Source organism: Notechis scutatus, chromosome 9 (assembly GCF_049901735.1).
Source record: "Notechis scutatus isolate UNSWTSFEM ecotype Mainland chromosome 9, rNotScu1.2, whole genome shotgun sequence".
Classification (NCBI taxonomy): Eukaryota; Metazoa; Chordata; class Lepidosauria; order Squamata; family Elapidae; genus Notechis; species Notechis scutatus.
Genome location: NC_142017.1, coordinates 17,713,488 through 17,727,662, shown reverse-complemented (window position 1 = coordinate 17,727,662; position 14,175 = coordinate 17,713,488). Strand labels below are relative to the sequence as shown.

At 43.3% G+C, this 14,175-nt stretch overlaps 1 protein-coding gene across 2 annotated transcripts in view; it reads left to right on the top strand.

Moving 5' to 3' along the window:
- The window catches only part of PRMT7 (protein arginine methyltransferase 7), a 39,807-nt gene that overhangs the window by 4,678 nt on the left and 20,954 nt on the right, over positions 1-14,175 (top strand). For both annotated transcript variants that reach the window (XM_087971656.1, XM_026688333.2), the window contains exons 5-11: positions 2,246-2,354; positions 6,674-6,786; positions 7,813-8,054; positions 9,693-9,876; positions 11,067-11,194; positions 11,432-11,570; positions 14,010-14,093. In XM_087971656.1, coding sequence (XP_087827782.1) covers positions 2,246-2,354; positions 6,674-6,786; positions 7,813-8,054; positions 9,693-9,876; positions 11,067-11,194; positions 11,432-11,570; positions 14,010-14,093 — 999 coding nt within the window. The remainder of the gene's footprint in view (positions 1-2,245; positions 2,355-6,673; positions 6,787-7,812; positions 8,055-9,692; positions 9,877-11,066; positions 11,195-11,431; positions 11,571-14,009; positions 14,094-14,175) is intronic.

Sequence of the window (14,175 nt, the reverse complement as noted above, 5' to 3'; positions counted from 1 at the left end):
ATCCCTTACTGTTGTCCAGAGGGAAGATATCACATAAGGACCCATTTTTAAGCAGGAGATCAACTACTTAAGGAGATAAACTCCTTAACTAAGGAAATAGAGGGGTTAAAAATAGAAAGCACTTCTCTCCTTCCCAGTATTTTCTTGAGCAATTTTTATCCAAAGATTTTACAAAATCCATGCCAGGGATTTTATGCCAAAGTTTGCACAATGGGATCAGAGAATATCTAAATTAAGTCTTCTTGTTTGTGAACTTCAGTATCTCAAAGATCCTCTGTTTTTAACAGCTGATAAGTGTATTACCTGAATCTCCTATGTAGAACTTGCTTTGTCTTGTAGTTAAGAAAGAGACATTTGTACGTGTAAGAAATCTGTATTTGCATCCAACAAAATGGATGATAGTGTTTTGGGGACACCATTTCTTCCTCCTTTATGTAAAAAAAATCTCTTAATAGAGTTTCAAAAAGTGGATTCGTCCGCAGATGCCTGAAACTACAATTTGTTTTCCCACATTAGAGTCTGCTTATTAGCATGCAGACACTTAGTTTCTGCTTGGGTAGCTTCCAAGAAAACCTCTTTTTTATGACTCTGAAATAATAATAAGGGTCTGATTAGGTAGGAAATTTTGTATTTTGAGGAGATAGGGACAAAGGTTGGTTTAGTCTTTATATTAAACCATTGACTAATGAAAGATTTTTTTTGGCCAGCAGTGGCCTGTCGCCATCTGTGCATTTCCACAACTTTTATTTCACATTTACATTTTGGCAGGAAAAAAAGTATTTTTGACAGCTTGGAATGTGGCAGGCATTTTATTTTTTGTCAGGAATCATTCATTAATTAGAGGCATGTTTTAATATAAACAGAAGCTTTGTGGCCTTGAGAATACAAAGTCAGAACACTTTGCTAAGTTGTTATAATTTGCCTTGTTTCAACTGCCCAAGTCCATGCAAAAATTTAACCCAGCATTTGCCAGTTGGCAAAGGAGAATAAATGATCAACCCTTTCCAATATAAAAAAAGAATAAGTAGAATGGTTTGTTTTTAAGGTGGCATGAAGCTACTTTGGAAAAGCTGGGTGTTTGTTGGAAGTTGTAGACTGTTTGTGCCTGGCTATGTTGTTTTGCAATAACTGATGTTCAAAACTGGCTGTAGTAATTTTCTGATAGTATTTTGAACCCGGAAAGTAGATCCTATTGAATTGTTTTTTTGGGAGAGAGTTTGGAATAGTCTCCAAACTTGGCAACTATAAGACCTGTGGACCTCAACTCCCAGAATTCCCCAGCCAGGATGGCTGGCTGAGGAATTCTGGGAGTTGAAATCTATAGTCTTAAAGTTGCTAAATTTGGAGATCCCGGTATAATGATAATGGGAATTGTATCAAAGAAGATTTTGGTTCCGTTCTGAGCAGTGAATTTTTGAGCGGTTCTTAAAAGCAGAAACTCACCCACCTTTCTTAGCCAACCTAGATCTGCTCAATGAAGGTTCTTCTGTAATAAGGAACATAAAAAAAAATAATAGAAGTTCTACTCGGATCAAAACTTTATGGTCTCAGACCAATCAGATGCAGTTTCCCCAGGGTCTCCTTCCTCTTTGCATACCCCAAGAATGTAGTGAAAATATTGTAAGACATCTAAGTTTTGGGGCTAGATAGGCAACTTCCTGGTCATCTAGCTCAGTCTTTTCCAACCGGATGCACTCCAGATATATATTGGACCTTTTGTACAGCTCTCAAATCCTCATCTAGCTTGGTCTTTAGTCGCCTGCGGGAATCTGGGAGTTGTAATCTGAGCCAGGAATGAGAAAGGCTGACGTGAAGCTCGGAAGTTAAAAATGAAAAGCAGTTGCATTAGAGCAGGGTTCTTCAAACTTGGCAACTTTAAGAGCTGTAGAGTTCAACTCCCAGAATTCTTGAAGTCCACCAGTCTTAAAGTTGTCAAATTTGGAGACCCCGTGCATTAGAGCAACGAACTTAGCAATTAGAGCAGCAAAATCCCATCCTGGTCTCAAAACCCAGGAACTTACATGATAAAAACTGCTCCCTCCTGCCCTCAATTTTTGTCACGGACAACTCAACTTCAAATGACAATTCTACACTGGAGAGCTTTTAAAAAATTAATGAGGTAATATAGATGGCATATTTAAATGTATTACGGAGGATCTACTGGAGTGGGCGGCCTTGTCAGATTTAAATAGTGTTTTGAACCGTTGAATACACCGTATAAATACCAAGGATGTTTACGTTGCAGGTCTTTAAGCCAATGGCCAACACAGCTGTGAAGATAGTGGAAAAAAACGGCTTTGGGGGCAAAATAAAGATAATTAACAAGCATTCTACCGAAGTTACCGTGGGATCAGGTAAGGTTCCTGGGGACTCTATGGCTTGATTTACAGAGAACAGAATATTTTTAATACATAGGTAGCCCTCAACTCACAACTGCAATTCAGCCCATGATTTTCCTTGCTTAGCAAGACAGTTGACAAGCGAGTTTTGGCTCCATGTTTACGACCTTTCTCGCCACAAATGTTAAGCGAGTCGTTGCAGTTGTTAAGATTGTAACATGGCTGTTGAGTGAATCTGGCTTCCCCGTTGATTTGGCTTGTCAGAAGGTTGCAAAACGGGGATCCCGTGACCCCAGGACACTGCGACCGTCATAATTATGAATCAGTTGTCAAACATCTTGAATTTTGATCATGTGCCCATGGAGATGCTGCAACGGTCATAAGAATGAAAAATGGTCATAAGTCACCTTTTTTCAGTGTTGTAACTGCGAATGGTACCTATATGGATGGTTGCAAGTCAAGGACTATTCTCTTTAAAAAAAAAAAAAGAGGATGCGTATAAAGCATAATGTAATTATACAAATGTCAAACTACAATCCAAGAAAATATTTTTTAAAAAATGCAACTAAATTAGAGGACTCCTTCATCGAAATGTTCAGGGAGAAGATAAATCTCTCATCCTAAGCACGAATTAAGATTGCTGTATTGGCACTGTGTACCTCAGTGGAATGCCATACCTAAGAAATAATTTACTTTTCTCTCTCCCTCTGATTGCCAGTTGTTGATCGATAGAATTGGATCTTTTTTTTTCCCTGGGCCTTCTGCTACAAAAATGCACAACATTATGGTTTATCTGCATTTTTAGCTCATAATCTGATCACTATGAAAGAAAGTTTGTCCAAAGGAAATTAAGGATTTTAGTTTAGCATTTCATAGCCTTTTTTTTCCCCAGGGAAAGCATTTTCTGCTTAGGAAACTTCTCAACAAAGTTAATGAAGTTGCGGTTTTTTCATTGCTGTGTGCCTCAAAACCTGTGTGCTTCCCCGCCCTCCCTCTCTTTCTTTCGCTATATAGCTGGATGGATGGATGGATGGATGGATGGATGGATGGATGGATGGATGGATGGATGGATGGATGGACGGACAGACAGACAGACAGACAGATAGCTTTGATGCTGATGTTTTCAAACACCCCATACAAAAACTATTTTACTACACCATGGTTTACTTGGGGTATGGAATTTTGTTGTGGGTGAATATTCAGAGCTCTGCTTAGTTTTATCTTCATTCTTGCTCATTTGTGAAGACATTTAGCTGCTTTTTAGCTCTGCACCAGTGTTCTCGCTTAAGATATGCTGAAAACTAGCATTTAGTGAGATGCATAGAATAGCTTTTTCCCTTTTGAAACATATCTTAGTGTATTTGGGGGATAGGAATATTATTTTCTCCTGCCAGTCTGCTTTTCCCCCTGAGCCTTCCTAGTAACAACCAGGAACAAGAAAACAACTTCTTGTAAAATTGCAAATTCTGTAAAAAAAATGAGTTGGAAAATGTTATTCTACAGCCCCTCTCTATCAACAGGGAGAATTGTCACCATGCTTATATTACAGCTGCCCTGTGTTGTAACATTTAGGCTAGGCTCATATACCGTGGCTTGTTTCACCATGATCTGTTGAAGATGCTAAAATTGGCTAGATTCAATCAGTGAGGCTAAGTAAAAAAAAACAGACTAACCACATTACAGTTTAATACCTAGTGCAGGTCCAGATTCTGTTTACTCTTTGGAGAGACTGTTGGGAAAACTGGATCTTTCTTTCTCCCAAATCCAATATTGAGTTTTTCCCCCCTCCCCTCACTACCTCAAAAAAAAAAAAAAAAATCCCCCCCCCCCCCCCCCCCCCCCCCACACTCCCCCAAAAAAACAATACCCCCCCCCCCCCCCCCCCCCCCCCCCCCCCCCCCCCACCCCCCCCCCCCTCCCCCTTCCCTTACAAAAAAAAAAAAAAAAATCTTCTCTTCCCCCCCCCCCCCCAAAAAAAAAAAAAAAAAAAAAAAAAAAAAAACACCCCCCCCCCCCCCCCCCCCACCCAAAAAAAAAAACCTCCCCCCCCCCCCCCCCCCCCCCCCCCCCTCAAGTTATTTGCAATGCAAGTGATGCAAGCCTTGTGTTTCCACGCAACCTGGATTAATTGCTTTGGGGGTGACATTTCTCTGCAGACCACCAAAATTTTCTCGCAGACCACCAGTGGTCCCCAGCCCACTGGTTGGCGACCACTGCTCAAAACAGGGAACTTTATAACACTTCAGGAAAAGGATTGAAAGCCTCCAGTGATGGGGCACGCACAACCCTTGAAGGCAAGTTGTTCCATTGGTTGATTGTTCCCACCGTCAGGACATTTCTCCTTAGTTCTAAATTCTTAGTACTTAGTTCTTATTACTAGATAACCGATGCCCCCTTGAAAGATATTTTTCTTTACCAGGTTTCTCAAGGCCTTCAACAATGCCGGAGGTTCTGTTGTCCTGCCTTCATTTGGAAAGTTGGGATACATTCAGAGAGGTCTCTGCCTTGAAAAGGGCCCAAACTGAACTGTATTGCCCAGTCAACCAACAGCACAGGAGATGTTCTGCGACATTTTGTATTGTTAGGTCTAGGTTGCTTCTCTCCTTGATTAGTTTCCATCCATTGTTTCTTGTCTTGCCTTCTGGTGCTTTGAAGAATAGATTGACCCCGCTCCCTCCTCTTTGTGGCAGCCCCTCAAATATTGGAAGACTGCCATCATCTCTCCCCTAGTCCTTCTTTTCGCTAGACTAGACACACCAGGGGTGGGATTCTATCAGTTCGCACCTATTCACTAGAACCAGTTGATAACATTCTAAGCAGTTCGGTTGTTAGAAGAAATTACTGGCCTAATCCTGTAAGGAAGGTAGGAAGGAAACATTCTGGTGTTGCTTACAGAAACTGCCTCTCCGCTAACCCTTATTACATTCTTGGCAGGACTAGACTTCCTGTCTCAGGAACTTCTCTGGAGTTTTTCCCCCCTCCTTTGCTGGTACTTTACTTGTGTGGAGTGACCATTCAAAGTTACAATGGCACTGGAAAAAGTGACTTATGACCGTTTTTCACACTTACGACTGTTGCAGCATCCCCACAGTCATGAGAGGCCAGATGAGGAGATGCATGCCTCGATGTGAATGATATTGAGTTGGCCACACCCAGCCAATAACATGACCACCAAGCCATGTCCACCCAGTCACATGACCACCAAGCCACACCCACCACCTAAGCCACGCCCACAGAACCGGTTGTTAAAAATTTTGAATCCCACCCATGAGACACAACCAAGTTCCTGCAACCATTTGTTCTTCTCTTGGGCCAACCACAGAAGCTGGTGGCCAGAATCAGACATAGGAGGGGCATGGAAAAGAAACAGGAGAAAATTTCATGAAAAAGAGAATAAATAAATCTCATTGCATCTCCTTCTCCTAACCCTGTTTCTTATGATTTAGTGGCAGGGGGACAGTTGGTTATATATCTTAAAAAGAAGATGCTGCCCATACAGGTAGTCCTCAACTTACAACTGTAATTGTAAGCCCACAATTTTAAGTTGTGACAGTCATAAAACAGGTCAGCCTGTGACTGTGCCTGATTTTACAATCCACACAAACCACGCTGCAGCAATTAATTTGACAGGGCAGGATAAGGAATTGCAGGCTTGAAAGGCCAGCAAAACACACAGTCGGGGAGACACCAGGAACCCAGATAAGCCTCGACAATAACAGAAAACTCAGGATTTGCTTCCAACTAGTTGGTGTGCGCAGCTTTCCTTTTTAAACACTGTATTCCCAGCTGCAGCTAATGAAGGGAATCAGGGCCCTTTCCTCCCCTGTAAGCCACGCAACTCCTGTTGCTCCCTTCTCTGTTCTTCCCTGTGTACCCTAGGATGAAGAGAGGGTGGGCCTGGATCTTCCTCTGAATCCCCTCTCCCTTGCTCTGCCTCTCCCCTGCTCTGCCCAGCTGGACTTTGCCCATCCCCAGTTTCTTCCATAGCCACCGGAGCCTCACTCCCACTCCCTGTCAGCTGCTCAGCCTCCCCTTCGGAATCAGATTCCGACAGGGGCATGACACAGATATTGTCCAATCCCTTTGTGTCACAGGTCATGTTAGCCAACCAAGCAGGCAATGAACTTCTCATCACTCCCTCCTGCCATTGCTAGGGCGCGTTCAGTTGATCTTGGTTCTCAAGAGCCTCATCGCTGTTATGCCCGGCACTGTAGAGGAAAACATTCTACAGTCTTCACATCCCCCTCCTCCCTATATGCATGGCAACTTAGAAACAAAGCAGAGTTTATTTGGGAACATTCCAAGCTGAATTCCAGATGTATGATGCTTTCCAGGCGGAGACATGGAATCGCGTGCAAACATCCTGATCACAGAACTGTTCGACACCGAACTGATTGGGGAAGGGGCCTTGCCATCTTACGAACATGCTCACAAGCATCTCGTACAGGTAAGGAGTGAACTAGGCCACAGCAGATAAATTCACCTGCGTTCTGTGGCGGGTAGAAAGACAGTCGACTTCCAAATTTCTCAGGGTGAAACATTTCCCGATTCTGAGCTGCTCAGTTTTGTTCACTAGCTTACAACTCTCAAAATGATGAAACGGATATTCGGCCTGTCATTATTCTGATCTGTGCCTTAAATTAAATGAGCTTTTGAGAAGATGATCGCGCTTTTAGAGACCAGCACTGGGATATGATGAGTATATATAGGAAAGATACACGGAGACGTTTTCTGAGAACGTCCAGTTTCATGGGATAAAATAGCTTAACAATTTCCAAGAGGTCTGTGAGGAATGTTTGAGGTTCTAGAAGATTCCGAACGGAAGGGGACACCTTGTTGCCATCTCACTGTTCGACAGTTTCACCCGGGGTAACTCAATTCAATAAATATTATCCGCCACTGTTCCTTTGACATTATTTCCATTGACAAAAGTGCAAGTAATGTCGAAGAAACACTGGCAGATAATATTGATTGCATTGAGTTATCCCACATGGATTGTCCTGTGGCGAGTTGGCTGCGGCAAGATGGCCACGGCAAAACGCCTGCACTGTGTTGGCCGCAGCAAGATGGCCGTGGGGAAGTAGCCCCGGCGAGTTATCCTAGACCCAATTCTCAAATCCCTGAAAGTAAGTTTTTTTGCCTAGCTGTTATTTTTAAGATAGAGCCGTGGTGGCGCAGTAGTTAGAGTGCAGTACTGCAGGCTACTTCTGCTGCCTGCCGGCTGCCTGCAATTTGGCAGTTTGAATCTCACCAGGCTCAAGGTTGACTCAGCCTTCCTTCCTTTCCAAGGTGGGTAAAGTGAGGACCCAGATTGTTGGGGGCAATAATGCTGACTCTGTAAAACTGCTTAGAAAGGGCTGTAAAGCGGTATGTAAATCTTAAGTGCTATTGCTATTGCATGTCATTGTTTCTTTTTCTCCCAAAGCACATGAGCCGTGTTTGATTTCTTTCCTATTCATCCTTCAATGAGCAGGAGGGATGTGAGGCAGTGCCTCACAGAGCCACCATTTATGCCCAGTTGGTGGAGTCCAAACGCATGTGGTCGTGGAACAAGCTGTCTCCCATTCATATCCAAGCAGAAGGTGTCCAGAAGGCCATTGTCTTCCCTCCGGAAATGGACGTTTGCCCTGGGGCACCTTCGGTCTGTGACATCCAACTGAATCAGGTGCCCATGCGTGACTTTGTGCCGCTCAGTGAAGTCGTCCCTATGTTCAGGTGAGTCCTATCCTGTAGTGGTTCTGTTCATGGGGAATGTGTGTATTTTTCCTGATACAGATAATCCTCAACTTACGACCACAATTGTGCCCAAACTTTATGTTGCTAAGTGAGAGATTTGTTAAGCGAGCTTCGGCCTATTGTATGACTTTCCTTGCCACGTGTCAGCTTTGGAAGCCATATTAGATCAGACATCCAGCCCTTGCTTATTAATGGAGACTGAGTGGAACAAGTGGTCAGTTTTAAGTTTCTGGGTGTTGCCCTAAAAGAGGACCTGACCTGGGGTGCCCACATTGCAGCCCTGGTCAAAAGGGCCCAGCAGAGATAATACTACCTGACGCTTCTCAGGAAACAACAACTGAATGAGAAAACTGCTGGTGACCTCCTACCGCTGCACCATAGAGAGTATCTTAACTTCCTGCACCTCTGTATGGTTTGCCAATTGCACAGGGGCAGATAGGATAGCACTCCAGAGGGTGAACGGCATTGCCCAGAAGATCATTGGTTGCCCTCTCCCCTCTTTGGAAGAGCTTTATAGCTCCCGCTGCCTTAAGGAAGTTCAAAACCTTCTCAAATATCCATCTCATCCTGGGCACCCTTTTTTTGAACTATTACCGTCTGGCAGACAGTACAGAATAATAAAAACAAGGACAAATAGGCTGAAAAACAGCTTCTATCCCAGGACAGTAGCTTTTCTGAATTCTGCTGTATAGTGCAGTGTTGGTACGGTGTCAGGAGTTTTCAGTTCAATGTGGTGAAGGGTGTGTGTTTGTGTTTTATTTTCAATGTGCACTGAAGATGGTGTTTGATTTCGTTGTATGAGGTGCAATGACAATAAACTAAACTAAACTAAACTATTAGCACCAGAAGCTTCCACGCTGCCACATTCTTGAATGTGGGATGATGGGAGGGGGGAATTTCTTAGAGCGTATGTGGTTAGACATAATAGCATTCTTTTTCTAAGTCAAGGTCATGTTATTGCTGCACCTGGCTGAGGAGTGGTTGAGGGGACGTCTCAAGTTGGGACAGATGGTGATTGGGGCATGTGATGTAATGATGGGAGCAGGGGGTGGACTTGCAATATTTTACTTATTAGAGGGAAAGCCGGGATTTTCAGATTTGGGATTTCCCAGATGTGCCAGTATATCTACTCTAATAAAAGGGAACTTTGAGAACATGTCTGGTTCAGAGTTATCCGTTGGAGTCGAGTTTATCTGGGATGCTGACACCACGTTTGTTAAGCGAATGGCTGCAGTTGTTAAGTTAATAACACGGTTGTTAAGTGAATCTGTCTTCCCCATTGGCTTTGCTTGTTAGGCATTCTCAGAAGGGCATCATATGACCCCTGCAACGGTCCTAAATATGAACCGGTTGTCCAGCATCCAAATGTAAATCACACAAGCATGGGGATGCTGCAGCGGTCGTATAAGCGTGAAGAAGGGTCACTTTTTTCCCCCCCAATGCTGTTGTAACTTTGAACGGTCACTAAAATGAACAGTTGCAAGTCAAGGACTGCCTGGTTATCTTGTAAGTTTATTTTGTGTGTCCGCGTACATAAAGGTTGCTTAACCCTTCAACCGCCCAGGGGGAAAAGCTGCCATTTAAAAGGAGCTGATTTCACTTTGCTGTTTTCCACAGTATAGATTTCAGTAAGCCGGTCAGCAGAGCTTCTGCATCCCACACAGTGAAGCTGAAACCCGTCAAGGTTGGCAAAGCCCAGGTGGTCCTTTCCTGGTGGGAGATTGACATGGACCCTGCTGGGTCCATCAAATGCTCGTTGGCCCCCTATTGGGTACAGAACACTTTTGGAGAGAGCCCGCCGGTAAGCCTTCCAACACTTCATTGTCGTCGTACCAAGAATATCATGCCCTAAAGATGGTATAATATATGAAACCAGTGAGTGAGGCCAACTGCTTGTTTGGGTTTTGAGATCATCAATGTGCTGATGGAACCTAATTATGTCTCTCAACTCTGGGCCGGCCAGGTGGGGCTGCTGAGCTTCTGTCCCAGTGCCTGGAGGTTATACTATCGGTTTGGATGAGGGGAGCAACCAGCTTTCACTCCGTCTTACTAACACGGAGTGGCTGAGGTTGTTTGGACTGCCCTGATCTGGAGATAATCTATCTTTGACCTTGGAAGGGATTGCACTCTGGGGGGAATTTCACAGCTCCTGCTTGAGGAGCAAATAGCAGCTATGGTTAGGAAGGCCTTTGCACAGCTTCCCCTGGTGTGCCAGTTGCACGCTTTCCTAGAATGGGAGGCCTTCAAGAATTCATTCGTGCCCTGGCCATCTCACAGCTTGTGTATTGCACTCTACATGGAGCTGCTTTTGAAGGCTGCCCAGAAGCTTCAACTGGTTCAGAATGCAGTCGGGTGAGAAATGAAGGGCATGCCTCAAAATGGCCGCCTATTGCTTTCCAAGACCCACTAGTTGCCAATTTGCTTTTGGGTGCAATTCAAGGTGCTGGTTGCCACCTATAAACCCCTACATGACTTAGGGCCCAGTTCCTTGCAGGGCTCCTTGTCTCCCATAATACCTGCCTGACCAATCTGATCCAGCAAGGTTGGCATGCTCTGGATTGCTTCAATTAAAACAGTAGCATTATCAGGGTCCTGGAAACACACCTCTGTAGCAGCACCTGACCCCTGGCATGAAGCTTTCCCTAAGATGGTGTTTCAGAAGGCCCTGCAAACCTATCTCTTCACCAAGGAGTAACAGACAAACCTTTCACGGGGCCTTAATAGCTCTTCTAACACACACGTATCTGCTTATGTGTGATATCCACCGTAATGGCACCTCTATAGCAAATGCAAAACGGCAACTGGAAAATGAGTGCTTAGGCAGCGGTCTTGCCCACAAAGCAAAATCTTGCTGTTTGCTGCTGGAGTCCATGTTTTTTTTTTTTTTTTTTGCTTGATTCCCCAATGAAAGCTGCCTGCGACGTTGCTGAAGAAATGGGCAATTAGTTCGCTCTGCTTTTTCAAATTACTCTCTTATCCCATTGTTTTCAGTGGAGAGACCATTGGATGCAGTGTGTTTATTTCCTTCCAAATGAAGAACCTGTGACTCAAGGCCAGAGCATGGACTTGACGGCTTTTCACGATGATTACTCTGTGTGGTTTAAGCTTCAAAAAAGCAGGTAACTCCATTCACCAATGGAAAGAAGAGCCACTCATCAAATGAAGCGTGTTAGACCGGTAAATCTCACATTCCTTGATCTCTGAAAGCTGGGCGATCACTAGGGAACATCAGACAACGATCTGGACATTCTGAGCATCCTGTAAAACATCCCTTTGTTCCATAATTTTGGCTCAAGTAAGCTGATTTGAAATGTAGAGGTCATTTTGCTAATAATAAGTCAATCCTGCGGTTTTAGAAATGAAGAGTCAAAGGCTTCTGAAGACACCGATAGGCCAGTGTGTGTGTGTCAGGCCCACCTGTTATGGAACAGGCCACGGTTTGGAGAACTCAATGACTGGGACCGCACATTGTGCTATCTTCAAGCTCTGAAGAAGGTAAGATTTACATAATCGCCTGTGATGACTTCCTGCCTTGATGTCTGGGTTGCTAGGGAAATTATCCCTATATAACTCCACTAGCTCCATACCCGTGCGTCGCTATGAAACTATATGATTGGGCTTAGTATTTGAGGCAGAAATAAGGAAAATCCTGCCTCTGCCTACCAGCATCCATCAGTATTCATCTGGTTAGCGTCCTGTCAGCGTGTGAAAGAGTTGAGAGCTGTTTGGAAACTGAAACATGGAAACTGAAAAAGTATTTGCCGTGTGAGCAAGAAGGAGACAGCAAGGAGCCTGGGTGTGGCTTAGCTCAACTGTTCTGTGCTAAAGCTGCTTGGTGCTGTGAAACTGAAACTCCTCTGCTTGTGTTTTGCATTTGGAACAGATTTCTTTTCAGGTGGGGAGGGGGAGTAGAACTCCTTAGCATCAGAGCATGTTAATAATAATAATATAGGAAATACTAATGCTCTGATGGTCATTTCAAAAAACCCTTTCTTAGTGAGTACCTAGAAGCCGGTTCTGGAGATGTGTTAAGATTGCAGTCTTCTGAATCTTCAGCTGATATGACAGATGCTAAAAGCCTTTGACATACAGTAAAATACAAATCAAGAAATCAAAGGTTATGAATCTGCTTGCTTATTACAAGAATTAGAGTTTTGCAAGTCATTAACCTTATTAAATATGTACTTAAATATGATTATTGAGTTTACTCTGATCCAAAACAGTAACTTCTATAATGTTGACAAGCTAGATTAAATTCTCCGATTGAATTCTGTAATGCTAATTCTGTGGAATATCTTTTACTAAAGAACTGTAAGCAGATTTGTTTTCTCTTTTAGATCTGTACTCCCTAACCCAGAGATCTCCAAACTTGGCAACTTTAAGACTTGTGGACTTCAACTCCCAGAATTCTCCAGCCAGCATAGCTAGTCTGCAAGTCTTAAAAGTTGCCAAGTTTGGGGACTCCTGCCCTAACCTCTGAGATTTAAGTAAAGCTTCCCCAGATATATCTGAGGCTACATTATTTCTGAATTTCCAAGGTCTGAAATATGATGCAACGTCATAGTCCTGCTACTCAGTCGTATTTATTGTGATTTTGCACCTTACCTAGGACAATAAGCTATTATTCATGCAAGTGTAAAAAAAAAATCAGATCTCATATTTTCATGACAAAATGTTTCTTTTATTACACACCAGAAGTGGCGACAGAAGTTTGAAAGCCTAGTCAATAAAAATGGATCCTTATTTGTCAAGCACCAGTTGAACAAAAACATGTTCAGTGACACAAGAACTTACTGGATAGAGTTTTCCTTGTTAGGATATCGTGGTAGGATCCCCCCAGAAATAGAAGAAAACTAGATTTTTAAAGAAATCTTTTAGTCTTTGTGCCTTTGAATAAGGATTGACTCCTAAAATGTCCTTGCAATTTTCTTGGCAAGATTTCAGAAGGGGTTTCCCATTGCTACCTTCCTAGGGCTGAGAGAGAGTGACTGGCCCAAGGTCACCCTGTTTGGCTTTGTGCCTAAGGCTGGACTAGAACTCACAGTCTCCCAGTGTCTAGCTTGATGCCAAACTGACTCTGCTTCTAAGAAATCTACCTGCTTATTTACTTAGGAGGGCAGTTGTTTGAATGGCCATATTGTCCATCCATCTTGTTTTGCAAAAAATTAATTAGTTTCTGAAATTGGCTCCCAAGATACTGTATATGGATTTCTCTTGCAGGTAGTTGCCTGCTTACTGTAAGTAATGCTTCAGTTTGTTTCCTTGAAATATCCTAAGTGCTGCTTGATTGATGGGAATTTAAGACAGCCTTCAGATAAGAGCCACCTGTAGTCTTACAAATGAATGCTGCCATCTTTTCCTTGCATTTGATAATGAAACTAATTGTCAGTCTGTGCTCCCTTCAAATCCCAAGAAAGAAATACTCAGACTCCATGGTTAGAGCAAAGTTATCCTTTTACTGGAAAATAAAGTGAAAGCTACAGATTCAATTCCGAAACTGAGAAATTGGCGGGCAGATCACATATACAAAGGAATGGAAATGCTCCCACTCCCCAAAGTCCAAATGACTCTTCCAATTAAAAGTTCTGAATATGATCATGTGGCCATCTCCAGGTGGTGATGAGACTTCTGTCAGTTGACCTTGACATATTTTGATAAAAGTTCGCAGTTGCGCAAAAGGAGACAGAAGCTAGCCAAGAAATGGAAAGTTAAAGAAAAGAATCCCTCCCCCCACTTTGCTAACCCAGCAAAGGAATGCAAAACACCTCCAGCCTTCTTCCCCTCCAAATTCCCCCCTCCCTCCGTTGCTAATGACAGCCGAAATAAACACATTGGCATAGCTGCAGAGAAGCAATAGTTAGAATGCAGAATATAGATATTATGGAAGATATCTTGAGGCTGACACTAATGAGATGATAACTATTTTCTTGGCAGGTTCTTAAGCCAAACGGTGTCTGCTTGAGCATCAGTGACGGTAGCCTTCTCCCTGTTCTTGCTCATCACCTGGGAGCAGAAAAGGTACAAAGTTGTCCCATTTACAATATCAGTGTCAGTGTTCCAAGTAACACACGAATGGCAAAACAAAACTCTGAGACAGGCA